The following is a 26,795-nucleotide window of genomic DNA, read 5'->3' as shown; positions in this document are numbered from 1 at the left end:
GCCCAGGATGGCACTGGGCTGCCCACAGCATCACTGCCCCCTCGGGCTGCCGCACACATCCACACCAATCCCCGGCTGGGGCTCCTCTAGAGAGCAGGAGGGGAAAAAGCGCAGCAGAGCTGAAGGTGGAGTTAATTAACCTTTAAATCAATGAATGAAGCCCACAGTCCGGCTGATGGTATGAATTAATTTATTCCCACTTCTCGGAAACAGTCATTTTCCTACCGAACGTGGTTATCTATTCTGTTCTCAAATTACCTGGGCGCAAGTCACCCACAGTGAGTCAGCTGCGGGCAAACAAAGAGCTGACAGTCTCCGACACCGAGGTAATTTTATTACTGACAAAACGCGTTGTGCCTTCGAGCTCCATGCAAAGCAGTGTTCCTGCTGGCAATGTGTGGACACGTCTCCGAGCCAGACACCTGCAACACCTCTGGGCATCACAATACCCGACCCGCGGCAGGCAGGGAGCCCAGCGAGCCCTCCTGTCCCCCAGAGGCCACGCGAGCCCCTGGCTCCCCGCAAGCCGCAGGTCTGTCAGCGAGGAGCACTCGCCCAGCACCGCATGCTGCCGGCATACCAACAAGCTGCCTGCTGCGCCACAGCCTTCTGAAACGGCTCCTTCAAAATGCGTGCCCAAGCACAGAAATAAATGTGTTTCCTCTCGCAGGGAAGATCTGCGCTGGGAGGAGCTCAGAGGCTCTCGGCAGGCTCCAGGTTTTACCCAGGCGCTGCCCACCACAGCAGGACACCCACACCCTTGCCAGTGGCCCCAACGCCTCGGTACCTGGGCAGTTTGACCTTCGTGCCACGGCTTCCCCAAGATGCCTCAATTGTGCTTCACGTGGTAACAGCGCTCTGCAGCCTCACTGACACACAACTACACTTGATTCAGGAGCAGCAATACACGACCATGAGGTATTTAGGAAGCACAGAACTTAGCTGCTGGCTGGTCTACCGACTCTGTGACCTGCTGCCCACGAGATCCTTCGCTCCTCACGAACCGAACACCCCAAGGCTGGAAAACTTTCGGAGCTGCCACGTGCATGCCCTGCTTTATTGCAGTGCTGTGGTGGATTCAAGGTGTTAGGGAAATCAAACCTCTGGACAACCCGGCTCTTCTCAGGAGCAGGCTGATGGCCCCAGCAGCCGCTCAGACCTGTCTGTTCCTCTCCCAGAGCTCGTTCCGCTATCTGTCACACACTGTTAGAGGCTCTCAATACCCAGTTTGTAGCTGCTTGGATAGATTTAAGGGTGCAGCAGTCCCAAAGGTCGCACATATGGCCACGCCGATGGCAGGCGGGGAGCGGCAGCGTCCTGCGGTACCTCATGGCTGAGCGCCGGGCTGCTCCGGGCAGCGGCACGGCACCGCTTCATCCGGGCACTGCCATCAGGGCACAGATCCCTGTGGGCAGGCTCACGGAGACACCCGGCCACAGACGGGGACATCGGGCACATCACACGTCTGGAGGTGTTCGTGCCCACAGGCTGCAGCGGCCCCGCACACCTCACCCATGGCACGGGACGGGACAGGGTGGGATGGGATGGGATGAGATGGTACGGGATGGGACAGGATAGGATGGGATGGGACGGGATGGGATGGGATGGGATGGGATGGGATGGGATGGGATGGGACGGGATGGGATGGGATGGGACGGGATGGAACGGGACACTGCCTTGTGCTCCATGCTCCTGCCACCCGGCCAGGCAACAAACTAAGAAGCAACAGGAGCACTCATCTAGCAGTTGCTGCTACATTTGCTGATGGAAAAGGGACAACAAAATACCTTCAAAGAAGATTTCACCCTCAGCTGGACACTTTGGCACAATACACATTTATCTGTACACACACACACATCTACAACAGCTTCAGAGGTTAAATCCAATGCTTTTTTTCTAGGGCTGTTCCAAAAAGTCCTTCTAATGCTCTCGTACTTCCAATACACTCGTAAATTATTAAATGGGGATGTATCCATTACCCACCGTGTCTCAGCAAGCAGATGGAGTAACACCTGCCCTCCTTTACCTACCCGTGTGCATCAAAACTTAATGTCGGGCTTTGTGAAACACAACCCTCCAAGATAAAAGCGCCGTGTCTGCAGCCACAGCATGCCCAGTCCGGCTGATGAGGCCACCCCCAATGGGACATACAAATAACTGACAGCTCCTTTAAGTGCTCTCAGTTCTTACAGGGTAGCTGTGCCAATTTCCCACCACTTCCACTAGTTAAAAATTATTTGCCATATAGAGTTACCCCTGCTAGATTCAAAGAGTTCTCCCCCTCTATACAGCATTTACCCTACAGCCGTTCAGGGGCTTAATCACTACTTTGCACCCAGCACTGAGTTAAATTGAAGAAAATCAGACACCACAAATCAAAAGTTCCCGAAGAAAGTTATTCAAGATGTCTTCCTCCTTTGTACCAGTCCCCTACCATTCCTGACGAGATGCATCTTTCTCATCCACGGCTCTTTGATCAGAATTTTACACATCGCTTGCGTACGGGTTAGCATTCTATTTATAAGTGTTGCTAGAAAACACAGCCACTCTTCCCCATGGAAAGCTATGCTGTGGCAAAATGGCCAATAGATTAAGAGGTCAGGAATGTTTTTAAAGGCAAATACATTTGTAATAATTTAAGATAAAAAGCAATCTCTGTTTGCCCATGCTGCAGGAGCAGTATCTCCCATACAATCCAAATGTTTGCATGGAGAAATTTTCAATTTGAAACACACACCTCAAAAAAAAAGTAGAACACATGTTTTCCTCTTAAATACTCAGGAATATTTACGTTTGCCGTTTTTAAAGATGTCCAAATAATTACAGCACTGAGGAGTTACCAGTCACAGCCATACAGTGCACTTAGTTTTCTATAAGCACTTCCAGACATGCTTTTAGCTCTTCCCCCAGTAATTACAAACTCAAACATCCTTACCTTTTTCTGGACTTAAATTTTTATATACTTCAAGGTCTGCCATTAAATTTGCAACTCTTATGCATTATTGGCAAGTAGAACGGAAATTCTCACTGCAGGAAAGCCTCGATTTAATCTTCACGTCTCCGGAGGGAAAACATTTGGGAAGCAATCCGTACAAGTCCAGGAGAACCTCGCCAGCGCGGCTCTTTATGAGGAGCAGCGAGATCTTTGCGAGCCATAAGAGAGAGAAAAACAAATCCAGAGGCAATACGAGGCAACTTCCTTCAAAGCCAAAAAGCACAGCCCGGTGGGGAAGCTGGAAGCATCTGCTCCGTGCTGCTGCTGCGGGCAGGCAGGAGCAGCGACCACTTTTGGTGCGAGAGGCGCACGCATGGTGCCGCGATCAGGGCGCTGCAGGCATTAAGTGCCTGTAACGCCCGAAGGAGAGCTGCTCAGGCAAGCCCGAGGAAATCCCTCAGGCACCCAGGGAACCGATTCCCGTGCTTCAGCTGGAGAGCGGGCGAGTGACGCAGGCTGAATGCAGGCGAGGAAAAACACCCCGGCTGCGAGGAGCTCCCCGGGGCTGCAGCCCGGGATCCTGCGAGGCGAAGGCGAGAACCCCGCGGCCTCGCTCCCCTCTGCCACGTTTTGCGCCCTCTCCTCCCCTCTCTTCCCAGCCCGGAGGGGAACAGCCAGCTTTTGTGTGCTTCAGAACGAGGCCAGCTAGAGCGCAGAGCATGCAAATGGTTCAGCCTGTGCATCACTGAGCATTCGGTTTCGTAAGAACAAGTCGTCTCCGGTGAGACGCCGAGCACCAACTCTCCCGGTAGCTATAAGAAATTACCATGCTGCTGGCTAACTACCGTGCTTCTTTAAGCCAAGTCAGTGCTACTGAACTCAGGTTTGTAGCCAGCACGGAGCGATGTGCAGAGCCACTCTGACTTACGGGACACAGCCCCAGGGGACAGCACGGGCAGGCAGCGCAGGGAGGAGGCGGGCGCCCCCCTGCACACCTCTGCCCTGCTGCTGCCTTGCTGCTCCTGGGTCTTGCACTGCCCCTCAACATCAGCACCAAAGGAATGCCCAGCAGCATCCTCAGAGACTGACAGTGGTACAGGAGGGCAGGATTTGTCCAGTTGGGCCAGGGAAAAGTTGGGTGATAGAGAGATTGGGGCAGGGGAGGGTGAGAGCAGTTCTACCTGCTGGTCGCACCGAGGGCGAGCTGGGGGTGAGACAAGTGGAGCTGACTGATGGACATTTTACTTACAGAGAAATCATCAGTGCTCAGCTGCTGCTAACATGAGCACTGAGACTTCCAACAGGGCTTTAATAGTTAAAGGGGGCTTATAAAAAGGATGGAGATCTTTTAGGATCCATTAGGAGGAAATTCTTGGCTGTAAGGGTGGTGAGGCACTGGGCCAGGCTGCCCGGAGAAGCTGTGGATGCCCCATCCCTGGGGGAGCTCATGGCCAGGCTGGACGGGGCCTTGGCCAACCTGATCTGGTGGGTGGCATCCCTGCTCATGGCAGGGGGTTGGAACTGGGTGGTCTTTAAGGTCCCTCCCAGCCCGAGCCATTCTCTGATTCTATGGCGTGACGGACTGCAGCACAGCACAAGACACGCCTTGCCTACACCCAGCAGACACAACCCAGACCATAACACGGAACAAGCCCCACAGCCACTGCAGGATCCCTGCTGGCTGCCCAAAAAGCTCACGCTGCTACCCACACCGTCGGCTGAGGATGGCTGCACTGAGCAGTCCCGTTCTGCAGAGAGCAGAGCCTCCCAGTGTGGCTGTGAGGAGGGAAATGGGAGAGCTGCTCCCGTACCCCACCAGCGGTTCACACCCCAGTTCACAAGATGACTTCTCATCAAGTCATCACTCCCAAGCCTCTAGACAGTTGTCAATACATTTGCATCCAAATGAATCGATGTATTACAGTCCCGATTCAACAACAAAAGAGAAATGAGCTGTCACCAGCCTTCAGGTTAATTCTTGGTACACCAAATTGCACTCGGTAATGTGATACAAGTATAACTGCGCTGCATTCCCAACCTAGCGTTGTTATACATGATAGGAGCTGTACACGAGCATCTCTAGCACCAAATCTGCTCTGTAAGAAAGCTTCTCTCACCATTAATATGCTCCTTATTATTCTGTCTTCAAAATAACATTCATTTTACAAATTGAAGTGCTTTGAGGCTACATGGCTTTAGAAATTAGAGCACACTGTACGTGTCAGCAAGAACATCGCGGCAAACAAATGAAGACTTCTACAAAATTTGGGGGGAGCATATGCCAAGAGGTATGAAAACACCTGTAGGTACATTCACCTTCTGAACAAAATCACCGTGACAACTCTCCATTGCGAAGGCAGGTCCTACACCCGGTGCCGAGCCCTGCCAGCCGGAGCCAGGCCTGAAGCCGGCGCATCCTCCAAGAGGCTGCAGCAGTTTGCCTGTCTGCAAAGGGAAGAGTCCGAAGGCAACTGGCTCACCTCAGCTCACCCGATGCTGCAGCCACGTCCTGCTGAAGCGGTGTTTGGGCAGCCCGCACACCCTTCCAGCCCGCTCTGCTCCACGCAGCCTGCACTGTTCCCACGGGGTCTCAAGCGAGGGTGCCAAGCAAGCTCCCCAAACACAGAATTATTACCCCGTTACACGTAATTGATCAAAACCAACGGTCCCCATAGGACAACAGCCCACATTTTCAGCAGTTTCATACACATCCCGCAATCAAGCAAGACCAGATTAGGCAGTATTGGTGACACAGGCTCACGGGTCTGCCTCTTTTTCCTAGCTAGGTTTTCCGCCCCACAAGCCCTTCCCTGGGTGACTTTCGCAGCAGTTTGCATGCTTAGAAGTCTGTCTTTTCAACTATTTAAGCCGGTTTCATAAAACACATTACCCGTACTCCAAGCCTCATTTCACTGATAGTTTTTGACAATCGCAGCTACAAAAGCAATAGAACTTATTAAAAAGATGTTCATTCACTCAAAATCCATTTCCCCTGGACTAATATTATTTTCCAGTTCTCTTCATTTGCTGTTCAAACAAGGCTCTGTCATTAAACCACGGGAATTATTCTGAGAGATGAGACAGCAAGCACCTCGACTGCCAAAGCACTGCCCCTGTCCTGTCGTTAAGAAGGGGGATTTAAAGCTCTTCTGGTACCTTCAGGCTTCTTCTCTTCTGCACACCCAGCTCCAGGTACGCTTTGCTTTGGAGCACGCTGCAGCTCAGCTCAGCACCTCTGGCTGGGATGCGGGGAACACTGGAGCTGCCGTGGCAGGATGCCGTGCCAGGGGCCCAAATGACACCGGCCAGTCCCGAGGTCGTTGCCAAACCAGTGCCAACATTTTCAGCTCCCCAGAAGCAGCACTCTGCAATAACCCTGGCAAAAGATGCATGAAGCCAGCCACTCGTTGAGGGAGCAGAGCTGGAGGAGCCCCGGGGCATTCAGCAGGCATCCCACGGCACCAGGGCTGATGGATGATCGAGTTGATGGCTATGGGAATCGCTGCGCTCAGGCCTCTCCTCCCCAGGCAGCTCCGGTCTCAGACTACAGAAAGAGCTGAAAACCCCCTAGAAAAGCCAAGCAGACGCCTGTAGGCCATGAGGAATGGCAGCAAAGTCTGCCTTTACAGATCCAAGGCAGCAATCCCAGGATAAAAGCATCACCTCATGCTTGCTGCCAGCCACAGAGCAGCCCCATGGGGCTGGACCCACAGCCTGACCCCACTACAAGAGTCAGCAACCCCACACCACGCAGCACCTCAGGCTGCTCATGGCACGGGGCAGCTGCCACGTTCCCAGTGGCTGAAGGAGGAGAAGGGCAGCAATTACTGCCAAAAGCGTTACCTTTGCCAAGCTGCTACAGAGCACGGAAGCTCCGTTTGTAGATATTAAAAACTATGGCTTGCCGTGCCTACATTAGTGGGCAAACAGACACGGCAGTGCAAGTTCTACTGCAAAATATTAATTTTCCAATAAATGAGAACATTTTTAACAATTAGGCTTTGAAATTACAGCACCAGAAGATTATTAATTTTCTGGCTCATCAGTTTTTCCTTTTTCACTGACAAAATGGATGGAAACTGGTACAAAGAATTCTGCCACAGAGAAAGAAAAGCTGATTAGAGAACCTTTGCCTTCACAGTAAATAGATAATGAAATAAGAAGATAACATCTTCATATTCATCATCCAAATTTAATATTAGACCTAAACTGTAATACAACAACTCCTGAGAACTCAGCTAGCTGTGAATGAAACTTCGTGTTATCTGCACAAAAAATTGGTCGCTTTTATCAGATTAAAGCTTTTATCAACTCCACTCATCTGTCATTAACGAAGACACTGTTCTGTGTAAGGTTGACAAATATGTAGAGATGGAAGGGGAGAAACACTCAGCATCAGAACCACGCAGCCCGAAGCAGCGACGTGGGGGATCCACACGTGGAGCTCCTCCCGGCACCAGAGCACGCGCCAGGTGAGAGCTGGAGCTCTTATAGAGGCCCTTAGGCACTAAAGGAAGCACGGAGAGGAGGTTTCCTAATGTATTTCAGGAACTACTTTTTAGCCTATGAGAACTTAAAATAAATTCCTTAATGCCCTTCTTCTACGTACATTTCCAGTTACATCTGTTTTACAGAACGGATTCAGAACACAAACCAAAGTGTGAATTACTGCGCTATCAACTTATCCTGCTCTCCCACACATCGTTATAAAACTTCAGCTGAAGTTGACCATAAAGATGTACGAGCAAATCCTGCAGTCAACATCTGGCATTTTTAGCACCATAGCCCCAAGCACAGGGCTTGCACGAGGCTTCAGCAGAGCTAATTATAAAGCTTTGCCCATCAGCAAGCATCAAGCCAAACAGACGTGCATTTCAGCAAACATCTCGTATTGTTCCCCCAAAACTCTTGTGCTCTAATAAACAAAATTGACCGTTTTACCGTATAAAAAGTAAAACGTAATGCATTTTATGTTCCCATTCATTGAACACAAAAGTTCAAGATCACTGAAGCAAAAAAAAGCCTACAAGAACTTGCATAAGAGCTCAGCTTCTGGGGCTGAACCGAACGGAAAGCGCTGCAATAACACCTGCCACGAGCAATCTCTCATCAAGCTGTCCGAAAGCGGTTGTGTAACAGCAGGAGGTGCTCATCTAATAAAGGTGGTGCACAACCGCATCCATCACACCTGGGAAATCAGAGATGCTCCCTCAAAATGAGCAATTTCTTTGGGCTAAGTCCATCTCCCCCCTAGCTCTAGATGTTTATGAAAGGTGATTGGGAAGAGCCTCCCGAAGGATGAACCAGGTATCCCTGGCACAAGGGGCTGAGAGCCCCACCAAACTCCAGGTCAGCATTCAACAAGTTCCTCTGCGAGGCTGGTGGGACGGACAGCTCGCTGCACACCCTCGGATGGAGAACTAATTGCTGACAGATATTCTTTGTTCAGTGTCAGCACCACGCAGGTGTTTGAGCAGCCTACCTCGAAGGGCCATCTGAAGGAAGCGGCAGCGTGGCAATTCGTGGCAGCACCACACAAGAGCTGAACCTCAGTGGATCAGGACCTCAGCATCAAGGTCTGGAGCAAAGTTCCCATTCCTGCTGGCCCTGGGCACCTGCCCCCCTGCCAGGCGTGGCCCCCGGCTCAGGACATGCAGCCAGCTCCTTCCCAGGTGCAGGACGTGAGCGACCAAACCTTCCTCACCGACCAGCCTGAACGTGGCAAGGCTGGGCGAAAGGAGAGTTCCCTTCGAGCAGGAGGTTTGCACCAACCCACCTAACGTCCACGGTTAATTCCCAAAGGTGGTCAAAAGGAAAAATGAATTTTAAAAAGCGAGGAGAAGGTATGAGATGGGAAGTTAATAAAAGCAAAGGTCTAGATGCAGCTTGGGGAAGCACTTACGTTGCTCACGGGCAGATGCTGGGAGCATGTTCCACAGAAAGGATTTAGATATAGACCATTTTTTCCTTCGTGCTTTTAGCCCCCAAAATCTGCTAGCAGAGTAGATGGATGCTTGGCCTGACAACACAGCCATTCCTGCATTGTTATCGCCAGCAAACAAAACACGATCCACTTTTACAGCATGAAAAGCTTGAAAAAAAAAAAAAAAAAAACATCTTCCAAGCCTAGAGGCATGACGTACTTTGTATTTTGGCGCTCCTTGCAATAGGAAAGAAAAGAAAGTAGGCTCCTCATGTCCACGAGGCTGTTCTCAACATCAGCCTGCCTATCTGCTCCGTCCTGCAAACTGCTAAAGCAGCTTCAGCACGGATCTGCGTGCAGCTTGGGATTCTCGGTGTGCACAGACCGTACGTGCCTCGCTGCTCCTGAAGAAACCTGACATTTTTGCTTCCAGGCAGAGAAACCTCCCTAGAGTGCAAGGCACAGCAGCAACTTCCACTTCCGCAACCAAAAATTTCAGACAAACAGATAGGGATTTTAATAGCCTGCAAGTGCAGTTATTGGCAGCTTTTCCTAATAAAATCAGAAAACGATGAGAACTCCCCAGGCAACCCAGACGCACACAGGGCTTGAGCACTGCACACGTGAATGTTCAGTCCTTGCTCACACACCACCTGCTAAAGCCCTGCAGGAAAGCACGGCGTTGTGTATCAACGCTTTTTCTCGCCTACCAACATGCAAATGTCTCAAAGCATCATCAAAATACAGGAGTGAGCAGGCTGATCTGCACACAGCAGCATTTCCAGCAGGGAAGGGAGACAGTCCTGGTGCTTTTGCTGTTCAGTACCTGGGAGATGGACGGGGAGCACTCAGACAGCCCTCCAGCCTTCGATTTACATTTGCCAGCATATTTCTGGCTGCTACTAATTACATTTGCAACTTCAGAGCAGGGGCACAGATAGGATGCTTTTAACACTTCTTCACTGGCCTCTGCCTCAAAGGAATTCAGTTCTTCCCTACAACTAGTTATTTACTCACGGATTTCAATCTGGACTCGTGCCAACGTTCCCCAGCAGTTCAATAAGCTTTTTCTTCCCCAAGCTTACTCTGTGCAAGTACATTTATAGCCAGTCTCAGCCTCCCAAAATCTTTGATTTTCTAAGCCAAATAAACCAGATTCATCTCATCTCTCCTCACGCCCTCCTGTACTCTCCCAGTCACCTCTCTCTGCATGTTCCCGAGCTCCCCTTGCCCAAACTCTGCTGAGCAGCGCTGCGGTAGGCTGGGCCGTGCAGCACCAGTGCCTTCATCTAGGAGCACCAACACCTTCAGCTTGCTACGAGCACTCAAAGCTGCCTCTGGCTCCAGGTAACGCATCACACGAGCAAGGCGCTGTCCTGCTGTTCGCTGTATCTCACACGCTTCATCCTCCACCACCTCCTCGCTTGCAGCCCGTGCTCTCCCACGCTGGAGCAGATGTATTCATTCCCTGCTCAACTTCCACGCGAGGTCCTCGGACGTCGCTTTAGAGACACAATGCTCTCCAACAGCCCATACGTGCAGTGCTGTGGTGTTTCTACTAAGTATTTGTTTGCTTTTCTCCCCAAAACAAGATGTTTGAACGACTCCCAGTAAAAGTCCCTATGGAGAAAGATGACCCTGACCTTTTTAGAACACCAGCTTTCGCATTGGGATAAAGTTGTCTGCTTTGCACCTGAGGTGCAACAGTTCTCCCAGATTACAGGTTCAGCTACAGACAATAATCACACCACCGAAATGTGAACCTTCCAGACAAGCCACATACAACTGAGCTAGTCCACTGCCCTGAATGGAAGAGCACAACTGAGAGAATATGAGCAAGGCTGGATTAACACTACAGCCTCCCAGCGGTGGTTAAGTCCCCACTGACACCAAAGTCTGAAAAGAAAGAGGTGGAGAAGCTGGATGATAAAACCAGAAAGAGAGAGCAGATAATTACAATTACAGAAATGCAATTGAAACAAAGGGTTTGTATTTCTGAGAGAAGAGGAAGAGATAATTGGCATAAGTAACTGACTCTAATACGATAACTGTGTAAAGCTACTTCCAGAACTGCTGAGACTAAATCATCTATTTGCCAAACACGTCATGTCTTCTGTTCAATGATTACAGAATATTAGCATGCATAAAGGTAGAAAAATAAGCTAATCAGCAGCTCCACATGCTTGCTCTCTGGAGAGCCATGATCTCAATGTCAGAATATGAAAATAGTAATTAAAAAAAATCAGACCTGTTTAAGTTCGAAGTAATAGATATTAGAGCTGGAAACATACAAACCAAACAACTCAACTGTCAGCAAGGAGCCGAGTCACAGTACCTGTCCTGCCAACAGGTAGCACCTTTCCTACAGAGTTCACCTGAGATTTTCTCTCCTAATTTCCCGGTGGAATAGCCAGGATCACCCCATGCAAGCCATGGCAAGAAGCCAGTAGAGACTGGGGGCAAGCGCCCAGCCTGCTCGCTGCCCCCACCCCGCCTGCTCTTCCCCACTGCCCTCTGTCAGGAGCTACAGGACCGGGAGGCTGCAGAAGGCACGGCGACACAAAGCTGGCCCTCCCAAAGCTCTGCCATCCCTTTGAGCTCCGTCAGCAGGGATCTGCAGCAAACCAACCGCTCACAGTGTCAGGAGCAATGTGCTGACTCCTGGGGACATGCTCCTGCCTGCTGCCCGGTGCGGTTGGGAAGTGGCACTTCCAGCCCTGTTCAGCAGGACTCCAGCTCCCTCTGCAGCATCGTGCTCAGGATGAAGAGACTGGAAGCCCTGAAGGGCTCTGTCAGGGGAAAATAATGAATCCTGTCTGGTCCTGAATGAAAGACAAATAAATTAAGCCGCAGAATCTTTCTGGTCTAGGGTTCCTGCTGATTGTATCTCCTACTTTAGATGATTATCACTTTGCAGACTCATCACTTCAATAACTCTGTGTGGATTACTGGGCTCGGTGCTAATGGATCATTATCCCGTCTCTGCACTATTAGGGAGATGAAGACATTACGCTGCTCCGCTACAAAAAACACCACCTCAAGTCACAAAGCCTGGGCCAGACTTTTCTCTCATTTCATCTGCAATGGGAAAATTGCAAGTACATATCACAAAACGTACCTACTCCACTTATACACCCATGCTAGAGAGCAGACTATTGCCTGGAGAGAAGCGTGAGCAATGAGCATTTATCAAAGCATCCCAAGAGTGCTCACACGGGCACGGGGGACCTGGGTGAGGCCGTCTGGGAGACAACTCCCTCCTTCCATAGTGCCAGAGACATCTCAGAAGGAAAGTGGTCCCACCAAAATCAGCGGGACCAGGAGCACCCTGATAAATCCCAGGACTGCACCTCAGCTTCATCTGAGAAGTAGAGCTGTGGTGCCTACACATCAGGTGTGTGCAGCACCCCCAGTTTGTCACTTTTTTCAGTGAAACCCTGTAATTCCTGTGTTGTGCAGTCACGACTGGATACAGCAGGCTTCCCTGCAGCAAGGACTGTATCCTTCTCCACCAGAGTTTCACAGTAATGTAAACGCCCTCACGACCCAAAACAGTGTATCTGCTACTACTTCCCGGAGTGTTCTCTTCAAAAATAACCACACACATACACCCCCACTGAAGCCCACTGACGGACAGTTTAATGCAATGCAAATTCCGTGATGATGCGATGCAGCTGAACACACAGCTGAATGGGCTCCAGAGGAAAATTTAAGGTAAGCAAAAAATAGATGTTTAATCCTTTAAAGATCTGGGGGAATGGGGCTGGCTTTCAATAGTTAATTTACAGGCATTCCATTCTGCCACTATTCATAGTGCCATAAATCCGCCCTGACTAACAGTTTGTTAATCCCTGACTTCAAAGAGAACAAGGAATACAAAATTTGGGCCTCTAAGAAACACGTGCTCACCAGTGAAGCTGATAGATCAAGTATAAGCAAAGAAAAAGAGGCCATGAAAAGAAAGTATTTTATACCAAACTATTGTCAGGGCAGCTCCCTGGCTTTGTGTTCAGGCAGACCTCAACACCTGAGTGATCTTAGCACACAATTTGCAGTGGCACGAGACTAAAATGCAAGTGGCTGGCAGTGGACTAGTTAGGGGGACACTATGGGGAAATTTTTTGTTGTTTTGCACAAACTTCTGATCAATGTTGGAAGTGCCAGAAGACACTTCCATTTCCTCCTCAAGAGATGCCTACCTGCAGGTTTCGCTGGAGCACTCTTAGAGATGCCTCACGAGGAAGCTACCCCAGACTCACCATCCCTTTCGGTCCAAAACACAACTGCCACCTGCACCTGGAGCAACCCTGCCTGCCGTCAGTGCTCCGACCACTGCTCATCCCCTCCCCGGGCACCCACAGCCTCACTAAACACACAGCACAGTTTCCCTTCTCCACCAGGGACACACCTGACAGCAGCAGCAGCAGAGGTGCCCTTGCAGCAGCCCTGTCCTCATGCCCAGAGCTTTGTGGAGCCTCCCAGGGCTGGGAGAGGTTGGGGGGAGGTCGGGGTCCCTGAGTGCCTCCTAGCAGTGCCACAGCTGCCCTTCGCCCCGTGCACCTGGCTGAGTTGCATGTGGTACAGCAGGACATGGGAAGGCAGCACGACGACTTGCCACTCACCGTGAAACACCCCGTTGTCCACCAAGAAGTGCCGGCAGTACTGCAGACAGCTTTTCTTATCCAGACTCCAGTAACTCATCGTGAGAGGCCTTTCTGCTCACCATCAAAGACAGCTACCCTACAAAGGGAAACAGAACGGGAAATTAAACGAGTTAATTTACAAGAAATGCATAACTACTGGAAGCACTACAAAAAAAAAAAAAAAAAAAAAAAAGAAGTATATTTATTGGAGCTCTTTATGCAAAACAGCCCATTAGCTTCATACCGAGTGTCACAGCAAACGCAGCCCTTCTCCCCCCAGACACACACACCTCTGAGGACTCGCAGCGATGCCAGGCGCAGAGCACCCGGACCAGCTGGACCCCGACCACCAGCAGCCCTCGAACCCAGCGAGCCGAGAGCTGCTGAGCCTGAGCCGAGTGCCTGCTGTCAGTCAACCCCGCAGCAGAGCATGTGGCCCCGAGAGGATCGATTTAATCTATTGAATGATGCTGGCCCACATTTAACAACTGCAAACGCATCGGACAAGGCCACAAAACAAAATGTACCCTCCCCAGTTAAACATACAAAAAAAAAAAAAAAAGATGAATCAATGGATCCAAAGGTAATTAATGGCATCCTGATTTTAGGACCACGTTGCAGCACTATGTGGACACAGAGCCCCCTCAGCCCTACCCCTACCCTGGGGCTGAGGCTCCCGGCACTGTCACGGGGTGAGCTTTGCCTCCAAGGCGGCCAGCAGCAGGCACACGGGCTCTGAAATATTCACGGGTAATTTGCTGCAGATGCTACCACCCAGCAGAGCCTGGAGCAGACGGTGTCCTTCTGGCCACGCGCCCTGGGGCTCCGCTGGGCCAAGCCCCCTGGGTGCCAATATTGCTTGGATGCTGCCACCAGCGCTTACAGAGCCCAAATGGGAAGGCCCAGGGGAACAAAGAGCGAGGGGCTGAGGCCAGTCGCTAACAATGAGGTGAGGAACAATCCCCCTTTACACTGGGGTGAGGAACAATCCCCCTTTACAATGGGGTGAGGAACAATCCCCCTTCAGGCCTCAGAGCGTTTCCATCACTGTGGCTCCACTGCCACAGCCGGGGACAACAGCAACAATGGGAAGAAGGTTTTTTTAACGGCACAAGCTAACTCGTTGGTAAGCTGGTGGCTGTAACCCAGACAAGGCTGGGTTTGTCTGGGAGGTTTCACTGAACGTCCCTTGAGGGAAGCTCAGCCTCTTGTGCAGGTCGGACCTCGCGGCAGTCCCCCAAGCAGCAGGGCTCTGCCCAACAGCGCAGCGCTCCACGCTGCTCTCATCTCTGCTGCTGAAGGAAAATAAGCAAGAAAGATGCATGGACTCCTTGGTTTTGACACCGAATCCCTGGATTTGCCTCCTCCCTTTGCTGTTTCAGCCAGCTCAGGACCCGTGCCAGCCACCCCTTCCTGCTACGGGCCTGCTTTGGGCTCCCATTTCACCTCCCTCCCACCTTCCCCTGTCCCAGCCCAGCTGCTCTCTCACCCACGCTTTGCACAAACTCCCTCTCTGCCCCACTGCCTGCATCCGAGAGACCCCAGGCAGGGTGTGAGGGCACTGCCCCCCTCCTCCATCAAGGCCCTGCTGGGGCAGCTCCCCCCAGCTGAAGCACCACGGCACGCTGCAAGTGCCAGGGCTGCAGCTCTGCTGAGGGACACAGATATTCTGCTTGAGTGATTTCAAAACAAAAGGGAAATCAAGTCCTCTCCAACCACGCCAACGGGGCTCACACTATCCATAACGACCAGTTCAGCCACAGCTGTCTCCTGGGACCCGATGCCCAGACTCCACTATGAGGGAAAAGAAGAACTTGGAGAACTTCTCCCCTCCCAGAGCGAGCACCCCGAGCAGGCACAGCGGCCTGCAGGTGACCGCTGCTGCCGGAGCAGCTAGCACGGGGCTGAGGCCAGCAGCGAGCCCGGCTCCTGTTTTGCTCTGTCTCAAAACCAGCTGCCTCCGTTACAGGATGGTTTGGTATGGATCACGTAGTGTTTACACTAAAGGCACAGTTTACTAAAATTTGGACCACCGAATCGTAACACCCAGCAACAGCAAAGTGACACCTCCGCCAGGCTTCTGCATTTCTTGGACTTTTGTCCTTGTTAGGTGTGAACTTTCGTTAGAGCTCACTGTACCGAAGGCCACCCTTCTGGCATGAATGAGTAAGGCACAAGCTGTCAGTGTAGAAGGGTAGGAATAACTTTAACACTGCCCAGCCTGCTGCCAGTCTGTTTGCTTTAGGTGTTAAAAAACAAACACACAAGTTATTACCATGTTTTAATTAGTAAAGTTGTGTCAAGAACTTATCAGTAAGAATTTGCACAGAATTAAGAGGGTTCATCTCTTGTTCCACTCCCACAGAGAGCTCAGGTCAGGGGGGATGGATGGGCAGAAGCTGCTAGTGATATAAATGCAGCGCCTTGAAATGAAAGCCTCCAGCCCCCTCCCTCCCTCCCCTCCCTCTCCCGCTGACACAATGTCCCCTTGTCCTCAGCACCAGGCGATGGCACACCGAACAAAGGCTCTCCTGGCACTCAGGGAGGAGGGCAGAATCCCAAAGTGGCGACACCAGCCGACAGAAACATCCCATGAAACACCCCATAACACAACCCTGCCCCTCAGCATCTGGCTTTCTCTGGTATGGAGCCGGGGAAGAGCCCGGCCAGGACCGTGCCCTCCTCCAGAGAAGCCTCTGCTACCTTACTAAGCTTTTTTTTTTTATTTTTTTTTTGTAAGTATCCATAGTATATACAGATTCTTTCTAGAATTTAAAGCATCTTGTAGCATAAATAAAAAGATTAAAAAAAATCCCCCAAATTGCACCCCCTTTTCAACAGCAGGTATTTATTCATAAATATCACCAGCACAAAAGCGGATTATTGATAGCCGCTGGTAATGGAAGGGCAAACCATCTAGTACCTGGTCCTGCTCTTATTTTTATTCCTCCAGAACACTTCCTAGAGGAATAATAAGTTTTTATCCGATTTATTTTCCTTCCGGAGCAGTCCCTGATCTAATTTGCCCTGAGGACGGCTGTGGTGGCACAGCAGCGATGGCTCTGGAGGTGGTGGCAGTGTGCGAGCCACACGGAAGAAAAATTTCCTGTGGGTTTAGCTGGAAGCAATCGGAAACTCTTAGGAGCCAGAGTTGCCTATACAAAGGGAAAAGGTCACAGGAGTTTGGATTTAGGACACAGATATGACACATTCGTGCTTTTTAGAGATATGAAGTTGAGGTGTGGCTCTGTTTTTTTGTTTAGGGGTTGTGTGTGGTGGTGATGGCATGGGGGTCTTGTTTGTTGCTTTTTGTTGGTATTAAACTGATAGCTTGGTAAGTTCCCTATCAGGGCACTACACATTAATCTTAGCCACACATCCTTCACGAGACGAAGACAGACTGGTGTCAGTTTGCTTATTTAAGCAAGCCCCTCGGGGCACTCAGGAAACTGTCCCCAGCCTCACTCGGCCAGTGCCAGAGGTGTTCAGAAGACAAGGAGGCAGCAGCAGCAGCAGCCTCCTGCCTCCCTCCTGCTGCTGCCACTGCTCTGGGAGGTCCTGCCCAGCCCCTCGGGGCACCCAGCTCGGAGCAGGAGCAGAGCTGATGCCCACTCCATGGGAGCTCACAGACCTCACCACGTGCCTCAGATGAGTTCCCACCCCACATCACCCACCCAGAGGTGGCAGGAGGCCGGGCAGTGCTGGGCCATGTCCCGGACAAGTGCCTTACCTGTCCTGCCCCGCTAACCTCCATCTTCCTGCCTAATGCTGCCGGGGCTTTTGTTTCAGTTCTCCGCTCTTTCTGGGAAGTCATGAAAAGCATGTGTCAGCACAACGCGCCGCTGAGGAAGGCATTAGAAAGGATTTGAACTGACTCCCCATGGCAACAGACCCTGAAAAGGAATTAGCATTTGCTCCCGGCTCCTCCAGAAGCCCGAGTGCACTTTGTTTTTCTCCCGGTTGAGGAATGCTTTCCAGGAGGGCGGCGTGCTGCTGCCTCTGCCGGGCACAGAACCGATAAATACGAGTGAGTGTGTCTGAATGGTTTCCTTCCATGCTTCCAGCACTCCACACACCTTTCAGCTGTCTTTGCCTGCACCCTCAGACACTAACACAAACCATTTGATGTTTTCGCTGCCAAAGTTTTCCCAACACTGCATGTTGCATGCAAGTGCCTTTCTGCATGGGAGGTTTTCACCGACAGACACAATCCCTTCGCCCCATTGGCGATGCTACTTTTAACACATCACCTACAGCACATCCTCAGGCTCAGCCGTACTCCTTGAGACCTTTCTGTATGCTCTCCCTTTTCTTCTGTGGGATGAACACCACCACTGCCTTCAGAGCAGGCAGAGGAGCGCACAGCAAGCCCAGGACCCTCAGCTGTAGGAGCCATCCGCACCAACACGAGCAGCCCCAAAGCGTGGAGAACTGATTCATCCCAGAAGCAGCTCACAAGCTCCCAGGGACACCTCGCTCATGCCTCGACCCTCCAGGTAGAAGTGGGCACAAGGCAAAAATCCAACTCTACTTCCCACGCTGGAGATAAGTTTCCAAGGGTTTCAGGGAATTACACATTGTGTGAGGCCAAGAATAGGAACTCCCACTCACGGCACTGCCTGGGGCGAGCTGCTGACAGTGCCAGCAGAGGAGACAGCCGGTCTCAAGAACACGTCTCGCTCTGCTTTCAGCTGGAGCTCTGCTCAGCATCACCTCGCCACGCACATCTCTGCCCGGGGTGTGAAACAGAAGAGCAAAGAGAAAGGAGCAAACGTTCGTGCAGAGATTCAACACAGCAAGGACTTCCTTTACTGAGCAGCTGTTAATAACGCAGCTCTAAGAGCTTCTGGAAATACCTGACACAGAGCTTCAGCTCCCTTCCCAGCAGCAAAGCGGTGCTTTAAAGACCTGAAGTCACAATAACAAACGTGAAGTGCGAGCTTGCTTTGTTCTTACCCACCGTTATTTTAGAAAATAAGATTTCTGTTTCTAGAAATTGAGATGAACATTTCTTTCCTGCAGGTCCTTTCCACCTTGGAGAACTCTTCCTTCCTCAACAGACCAGAAACATTCTTCGTAAAACGCAGGAGGTACACGGCACACCAGGTCATGCCTGAGGGCAGGCATCTCTCACCAGGAGTAAATGTGACCATTTACACAAGTCATTTTCAGACACCTTGCTAATATAGTATGAGATCCCATTATCTGAGAGTGCAACGCTGCCACTTCAGTAGCTGCTTCTGCTATCACTGAGCATACAGCTACTACTACAGCCAACGAAATCCCAGCTACTGCTGTGCTACGGCACGGAATAACTCAAACTCTTTGATAAAATATGAAGATAAAATAAGATGCCTGGAAATGGCTTATGCCAGCACAGCCAGCCATGCACACAGATGATGAGCATTGCATATGCTATCGGGGTACTTGCTGGCTGAGGCGCAGCCCCCCCATGGAGCAGGGGTGGGGACCACTGCCCCCACAACTCGAACTAAGCCCAGGAAATGTGTCCAGCCGAGCCTCAGTGCCCGTTTCAAGCCTGAGCAGCTGGAGCCAGCGCTTCCTCCGCTCCCACCCAGGGCCACGCTTGGCCACCCTCGGTGTGCGTGGGGACGTGAACTTTGTGTCAGCTCCAATAAATCGGGTCTGTAGCGCTGCACGGGCTGCTTCACACCACAGCTTGCCTCCACTTGAAACTTCTTGCGAGCGATCCTGAGTTATTTCAGGCTGAAGAGGCTCACATGGACAGCTCTTGCCAGGAATGTTACACCTCTTTAATGCACGTGGCCAGATGCAATTAAATGGGTTCTGTAATGTTCACCCATGGCCTTGAGCCCCCAGAAGAGCACACGTTGCACCCCCAGCATTGAGTACTCGGCTTTTTCTAGCACTGCAACAGGTGCCTGCTTCCAAAACGCTCCAGCAGCTCTGCCCACCTCTCTTCCACTCCTCCACACTTCCCCTGCTCTCATCGGAGCCTTAGTAAGCGCCTATCCACAGCATAAACACTTCCCCCTGCCTTCTGCACCCCCAGGGTGCCTTTCCACCTCCAGGCGCACGCACATCGCTCTCAGCCACCCAGGCACACCTGGGCACAGCTCCTGCAGAGGAAAGCAGAGGCAAGCTCAGACCTCGGGAGTAGTGGTGATGCCCCCAGTGTCCGTGGAGACTGGAACAAGAAAACCGCCGTCGTTAAGAAAGCAGCCCCAGCTTGCTAAAGCAAACAAACACGAGAGAACAAGCGCAAACAAACAGCCCCTGGCAGTTTGGGCAGCCTGCAGCACCGCTGGCCAAAATCAGCCCTGCTCCGGCAGAAACACCTCCTGCTCGGGGAGGTGGGAGCCCAGACGGATTTATCCTCAGCACAGCCCCAGGGGCAGGAGGCAAAGCCACCTCTGCGTGCTTGGCCCTACTCCTCCACCCGGGCATCTCCCTGCTCACAGCTCGCTCTGCGCCCTACCACAGCGGGGGAAAACACCGCAACGACTGCTCCTAAAGCCCCCCCACCGTTCAAGAGGTTGTAAAATCGCTGTGCTTTAACCCGGCTTTGTGCCTAGTAAGAAGTTTCCGTAAAACCCCACAAGATGATAGCGCACGGCAGCCTTACCTGCTGAAGGGAGAAAGCCCCGGGGGCAGCAGAGCCGCGGGCACGCCGGGGCGCTTTGTGTCCCCGTCACTCCCGGACCTGCTTCACGTCCTGAGGAAGCCTTAAAAAAAAAAAAATAAATAAAAAAAAATCAAAACGCGGCGTTCAGGGAACAAAAGCGGGTCCTCGTGAAGGGAGCCCCCAGACGGGGCAAACCGGGAGGGGGGCGAGCGGCCGGGCCCCCGCCAGCAGGGAAGGGGTGTGGGGGGGGGCAGACAAAGAGCCGGGGCCGGCCCCGGGCTGCGGCCACCGCCTCGCTGCCTCCCGGCTACCACACGACGACGGCGGCGACCCCCGGGGGTCTCCCCGCACCCAGCCCCCGGCCCCCCTCGCCCCGCGCTCACCCCGCCGCGCTCCGCTCCCGTTCAAACGCCCGGCCCCGCCCGCCCGCCGCCGGGGAGCTGAGGGGAAACCCGGAGCCGTCGAAGAGCTCGGAGCGGAGCCGAATTTCGTTGTGCAGCCGCCCCCCCCCCGCCCCCGGCCCCGATCCAGCCCCGGTGTTGCGGCGGCCCCGCGCCCGGTCGAGCGGAGCTGCCCCCCGAGGGGCCCCCGGGCTCGCCGCACCTGCCGCGGGCTCGGTGGGCTCGGTGCTTTGCAGCCCTTCAAACCCTTAAAAGCCCTTAAAAGCCCCTAAAAGCCCCCCACAAACCTCCCCCGCCGCTCACCTGAGCGAGCCCGTGAAGCCCCGGGTCCCCCCGACGGGCTGGGGGCTGCGCCCGAGGCGTGCTGGTGGGCAGGCACCGAGCTGGGGCTCGGGGGGCTCCGCTTGGGATACAGGGGTTGGGGTTGGGGTGCTCTGGGACACACGGGTTTGTTAGGGTTTGGGGCCAGGAGCAGGGCTCAGCGACCCCCGTGGGCCCCTTCTAGCTCGGGAGGTTTCATGGTTTAGACTGGGAAAGAGGAGAGGTCGCAGCGAGCACGAGGTTTCCCCAAAGACGGGGACTTTTGGGGCACTTTTTGCGCTTTCTCCTGCCCAGGAGCGCTGCAGGGGAAGGCTCAGGGCCAGGCCGCAGCAGGGCCCTGCCCGCGCCTTTGTTCTGCCCGGAGCCGGGGCGGGCAGGCTCGGGGCAGGGCCGGGAGCGTTTGAGTGTTTGGGTGTTTGTCACCGCCGTTTGCCTCAAACACCAGCCCGGCAATAAAAACCCTGAAGATATTTCCCTCAGCGGGCCATCTGGAGGCATCTCCTTTTTCACTCCCTGCGGCCTGGGTAAGAAGTTGGCTTCTTTCTGGAGCAGTCGGAGGTGCAGGGAGGGCAATGAGCTAAGTACCTTAATTCTCGTCCTTACTCCCAGTCACACAAGAACTGCAACCTCTGCCTGGAAATGCTCTTCCGTGTGCTGCTGTGGTTAAAGGAAATGGATAACACACCTCGAGGCAGTGCAGGGTGTCCCCATGTAATGGAGAGAAGTGCTTTTTCCTCCCCTGACCTCCCAGGCAGTTCCACAAGCTATTTGTTTCTGCTTAGCTGTTTGTTTCTGCTCCTGCTATGGGCTTTTCAAGACGGGCCTCCCACAGACCAGATCTGCAGCCACTCAGGGCTTGCACAGACAGAAAGCACTGCTGGTTTTTCCTGATCAGCATTGTGGCGGGTTTGGTTTTGTTTTGGAGAGGGGAAATATTCAATAATCACAGCAAAAGGCCAAATATAACTGTAGAGTTATGCTTAGTTTGGAAATAACTCCACTTAATAATAATTCACTTAATAAACTGAAACACCTGCAATTAACCACGAGGAGCAGTTTATGACTATGACTGTGTGACTTCTCTGTCCAGGTATCACAGCAGTAATTGACCCAGACCTGTAATGCAAAAAAACAGATACTTCTTTTTATAAATCTTCTGGAATAGTTTCCAGCTCCAGTCAAGGTCTCCCTCTGCTCCTCTATCCCACACTGGTTCCCAGCACTGATACCCGTCCTGCAGGTACCTCGTGGCTAGCTGCACAGCAGACTGTGTGAGAAAGCAGCCTTTTGGTCCTTAAGAGAACACAGAAACAAAAGTAATAAAACAAAACAAAACTGACATACCTTCTTACCCAAGGAATTTATTTATTTATTTATTTATTTTTAGGATCTCAGGATTCACAATTTTGCAATGAAGCCAGCAATAAATAAATAAATAAAAAGGCATAACTAATTTCAGGCAATGCTCAAGTATTGAGATTTTCATACCGCACTCCTCTCCCTGGCATTTCACTGCCAAATAAATACATGGAAAGAAAAAATATAAGCAAAGTACTTTACTTGAGATAATCAGGAGCATGGCAGATTAAAAGTCCAGTGTTTGGTAAATAAAACATGATAATGAACATGAGAAAATCAATCTTTATTCTGAGAACGTTTACAAAAAATATACTTTACACATACATAACACCTCTTTGAAAAAATAAAGCACTCTGTGGTCCATTTTTTATATTTCCTATTTAAGTTTTATCTTCATCTGGTTTTAGATACTTTTAGAACCATCAGAAGAAAACATTCATTTTTTTCTTCTGACATAACTTGCAAAACTCTTTCATGTTAATTTCGTGTTTTATAAATTGGCATCACTGGCACAGTAGCTTCCATTCTCTAATATACCTTTTTTTTTTTTTTTTAATATGTTAGTGGTTATGATCCTATCAGCTTTTTAAGATCAAACCACAACAAATTACCTTTTATTCTGGTAATAATGCAACCCGTTATTCAAGATGAGCAATTTTTTAACACTCAAATTATGCACAAACGTAGTATAGGAATTCAAACAAGCAGGTAAACACGTGCCACAAGCTTTCTCAAGCTCTGAAATGGAGTTTTCCAGCCACCACCAGTTACATAGCAATGACCTGTAACAGCTAAGCACTTAAGGTGGTGCACTTTGGATGGATACTTTGCACCTCTTAAAAACAGCTGCCAGCTGTTCTCACTTCAGTTAACGCATCTGTAGGTAATTAGCAGGTGGAAAACGGCACACCTGATTTGGGACACTGCTGCAGAAAATTTTAGCTTAAGAAGGCTTCAATTTTTGTCCTGCATAACACAACTAAACTTCAGCCCCACATGGCTTATATAATATGGCATTGGGTAACTTTACAGCTTTTCTGTTCAAGACAAGGAACTCACAAGTTACAGCACTTTTTATCACAAATTTATATTTTACATAAAGTATGTAACACAGATACATGGCATCCCTCTAGACAAGTCTCCCATTCAGCCTTTAAATATAGCTTCTTAACCAGTTCACAAACTGTTTCAATGTCTGTACACATTTATTGTTGCTTATACGGTCTCTAACTCTTTCAGAGAAGCTTTCTTCTTGCCATATTCCTTTATTTTTCTTCAAGGCCTTTAACTCTGCTCGAAGCAGTCTTTTGTGAAGTTTCCAGTAGAGGCGAGAGTCGTGATGTAGTCCTTCGATACGTGCTGTTCTGCCGAGCCCTTGCCTCAAGATCTCCTCGTTTAAGCACACGCTGAGAAAGCGACCCTACAAAAAGGCACAGTAAATACAATATTCACTTACCCTTTAACGTGTTCCCGCTGAGGTACAAGCTTCACTTCTGGCTGAATCTACCCTCATGCAGAAAGAGTTAAAAGAAACACAGCTGACTTTGGAAGCGTACTACTAGCACAAGTAATCTATAAGAAAACATTTGATGGATTAAACATTAAGCTAATCAGAACGACACCATATAGCCTAGCACTACCAGACTGAGCAGTCTACAAAGGTACTTGGTTTGGAGTCTGACTTAATAAAACTTTATTTAAAATTCCTGTAAAGATAATTTACAATAACTAATAACATTCTCATGTACTGACTGTTTAATCACAGCCAAACTTAAAACTGCAGATTAAAGTCATTTTTTGTTACTATATTTACCTTATTTACTAAAACACGGCACTCGAGTGCCAAGTCCTCCCTTCCGAGAAGCTGGAACCACACCATTTGTGAGGGTTTCAACTCTTTCCGTAACCAGACCATGCCACTTGGAGCCAGCTCCACTCCAGCAAGTCTTACCAGCAAAAAACCTTTGGATTGCCCTGGATATAGATAGAGAGAACTTTTTTTTTTTATTGAATGCCACAGTCAAGTGAAATTTCATATTTTGCACAGACCCCCAGCTATCATTAACAAGTTTATGGACTTAAAAAAATAAATAAATCCATTTTAGTTCCCTGAAGCACTACTGACTTGCAACTAAGAATTTGATCTAATTCCCCCTTCAGTAAAAAAAATAAATAAATTCAAGATTTCAGAAATGATATAAGATATTTTGTTTTATTCTGCATACAAGTAGAAAGAAGTACTTTTGTTATCAGTCACCAGTATTTTATCTGAAAGGGCAGAAACACTAGGAGGAGAATTAGCGCCTCCACGTATTTGCAAAGCGGGCACGTGACTGCGCTCACAGACCTGACCCACAGCTTCTGAGAAGCCAGGGCAAAACCCCCCTGCTACACGGAGCTGTCTGATTTTCATCTCTGAACAAAAGCATAATTGCAATAGAATTGTTGATTTTTTATTTTATTTTTTTTTGCCAGTAATGAGAGCAGCTACGCAAACAAATTAACTGCCTGTGTGCTTGGGTTTTTGCTGCCAGAAACAGATCACCGTAATAAAACACTGTATTGGCAGGCTCCTCCTGCAGCTCTCTCCTCAGCCTTTCTTATTCATTTTTCCCATCTGTGAAGCATGGAAGGATCAGAAGGCAGCGCCAGGAGTGTAACCTTAGCCTTCCTCACAGCTTGCCCCTGCCTGCCTGCTCTGTACAAAGACAGCACACCTGATGTCCCGCTGATTTCTGCCCATCTACTTCCAAGAGTATTGTTTAAAATAAAATTAAAAAAAGCAAATACTTCTGGTGTCACAGTATTTGTGCTTGTCTAGTGGACAACACTGTTAATGTCATTTCATTCCTGTCCTTGTTTTTCGTCTACTTTTACTTACATTTTCTCTGTATTGATGTAACAATAGGAATGCTAATGGGAATGTGTTCAACTTCCAGACCTTTCTCCGTTACGTGATGGATTTTTCCCCGCAATTTGACATTCTTTTCAATAAACTCCACGGGTATATCCACAGCGTTTGTGAACTTTGTTGTCTATTGATGGAAAGAAGAATGAGACACGGTTTAAAATATATACAGAGAGAGAGCAGTTTCAATCACATTACATCAAACCATATACAGCTATACTATTACACAGCATGGACAACTAATTTCTTTTCTTAGACAGCAATCAGCTGTAGAGCCCCTTCCAGCCTGCTTGTCCAGCCCCTCAGGAATGCTCCCTGTTTTACAGCATGTGCAACATTAGGGATGAGCATGAAAGCAGGCTGAAAGAAAGAATGGAAACTGATGTTTTGTATTGACACGCATTGAAGTTAACTTGATTCACCATGAAAAGGGTGTTTTAAAAGTGGCCTGAACAGTGCTAGAGGAGGAGTGAAAGCCAGCCAAGAAGGGCGTGTTTGAAGACACTGGCAAAGAACAGACACACCGAAAACAAAGGCAGAGCAGAGCAGACAGACGCAACAACACAGACTTTGATAAGGAAGGCAAAGAGGAGAGGGACAAAAGCAGGTGTGCACCTTTGAAAAGATCACACGATGACTAAATTCGATACGGCATCCCTTGATAACGGGAGGACTCAAAGCAGGGAGTTATACGAGCACACGGGAAAACAAAGGGCAGAGGCACCACAGGCTTGGCCAGCAGCAGCCGCACAGGAACAACGCAGCTGCAGCAGGGACACAACTGCCGTGTAGGCAATCCAGCAATGTGTGCGATTTGGGCTTTTTGGGGATATTTTAAAATAAAAACTTCAGGCAGATGTCCTCTCACAGCAGGCTGTGAGGGGGGCAGGCGGCAGTGACCCCTTACAGAGCCGTGGCCGTGCCTGGAGCCCGCAGCGGGGCGTTACTGGGTGCCAGGAGCCGATAGCTTCGAGAAGTGAAGGGTTTATGCTTAAAAATACATGAAAAGCACCTCTGTTCGTGGGACTAGGGAGCAAGGACGTGGGGAAACCACCTCTGCTTCAGCTGCAGTTGAACTACGGGTACTGCTGCGCCACAGGGGGTGGCTCTGGGGATGCAGCACTGAGGAAAGCGACTTTAGGAGCTAAAAACCAGGGGGGAGCCCTTTGAGGAGCCCTTTGAGGAGCCCTTTTAGGGGAGCCCTTTGGGGAGCCCTTTGAGGGGAGCCCTTTGGCCGCACTCACCAGCCGCACGCTCCTGGCCAGCAGCAGCAGCCCGGCCGCCGCCAGCCCGGCGCTGAGGCTCTGCGGGGAAGAGGACAGCGAGGATCAGCGGGGGGCCGACCCCTGCCCCTGCCCCGGCCCCTGCCCTTGTCCCGGCGCCGTTACCCGCAGCAGCCCCAGGTGCCCGTCCGCCCACTCGGACACCCGGCCCAGGGCCTCTCCCGCCGCGCTCCGCCGCTCCGCCATGGCCGCCACAGCGCCCGCAGCGCCCCCGCACGGGGCCCGCCGGCACCGCGGGGCTGAGGGGACCGGGGGGGACTGAGGGGACCGGGGGGCAGCTGAGGAGCCGGGCAGCTTCCCGAACGGGAACCCCAATGTAGGGCCCTTGGGGTGAGCCTGCGAGCAGCCCCTGGCGCCGGCTGGGCAGGATGGGGAATTGAGGTGAATTCTGAGGTGAATTCAGGCTCGTCGGCCG

The 26,795-nt window shown here is 50.9% G+C and overlaps 2 protein-coding genes across 3 annotated transcripts in view; both read right to left on the bottom strand.

The window, feature by feature from the left end:
* PLCH1 (phospholipase C eta 1) overlaps nucleotides 1-13,559 on the bottom strand; it is a gene marked incomplete at both ends in the record, with an annotated part of 56,172 nt that extends 42,613 nt beyond the window's left edge. For both annotated transcript variants that reach the window (XM_084291722.1, XM_084291723.1), the window contains one exon: nucleotides 13,481-13,559. In XM_084291722.1, the coding sequence (XP_084147848.1) occupies nucleotides 13,481-13,559 (79 nt within the window). The remainder of the gene's footprint in view (nucleotides 1-13,480) is intronic.
* An 8,736-nt stretch (nucleotides 13,560-22,295) lies between these two features.
* Nucleotides 22,296-26,566, bottom strand: LOC311212406 (protein C3orf33; the record flags this gene model as incomplete). Its single annotated transcript, XM_084291756.1, has 5 exons — nucleotides 22,296-23,609; nucleotides 24,003-24,163; nucleotides 25,071-25,224; nucleotides 26,342-26,401; nucleotides 26,486-26,566. 5 exons carry the CDS (start codon nucleotides 26,564-26,566, stop codon nucleotides 23,343-23,345), a joined length of 723 nt encoding a protein of 240 aa, XP_084147882.1. The 3' UTR covers nucleotides 22,296-23,342.
* Between the last annotated feature and the right edge of the window lie 229 nt (nucleotides 26,567-26,795).

The sequence above is a fragment of the Netta rufina genome (genome assembly GCF_964035555.1).
Source record: "Netta rufina genome assembly, chromosome: 9".
NCBI lineage: Eukaryota > Metazoa > Chordata > Aves > Anseriformes > Anatidae > Netta > Netta rufina.
Note: the sequence above shows the minus strand (reverse complement) of the source record. Positions and strands in the feature narration are given on the sequence as shown.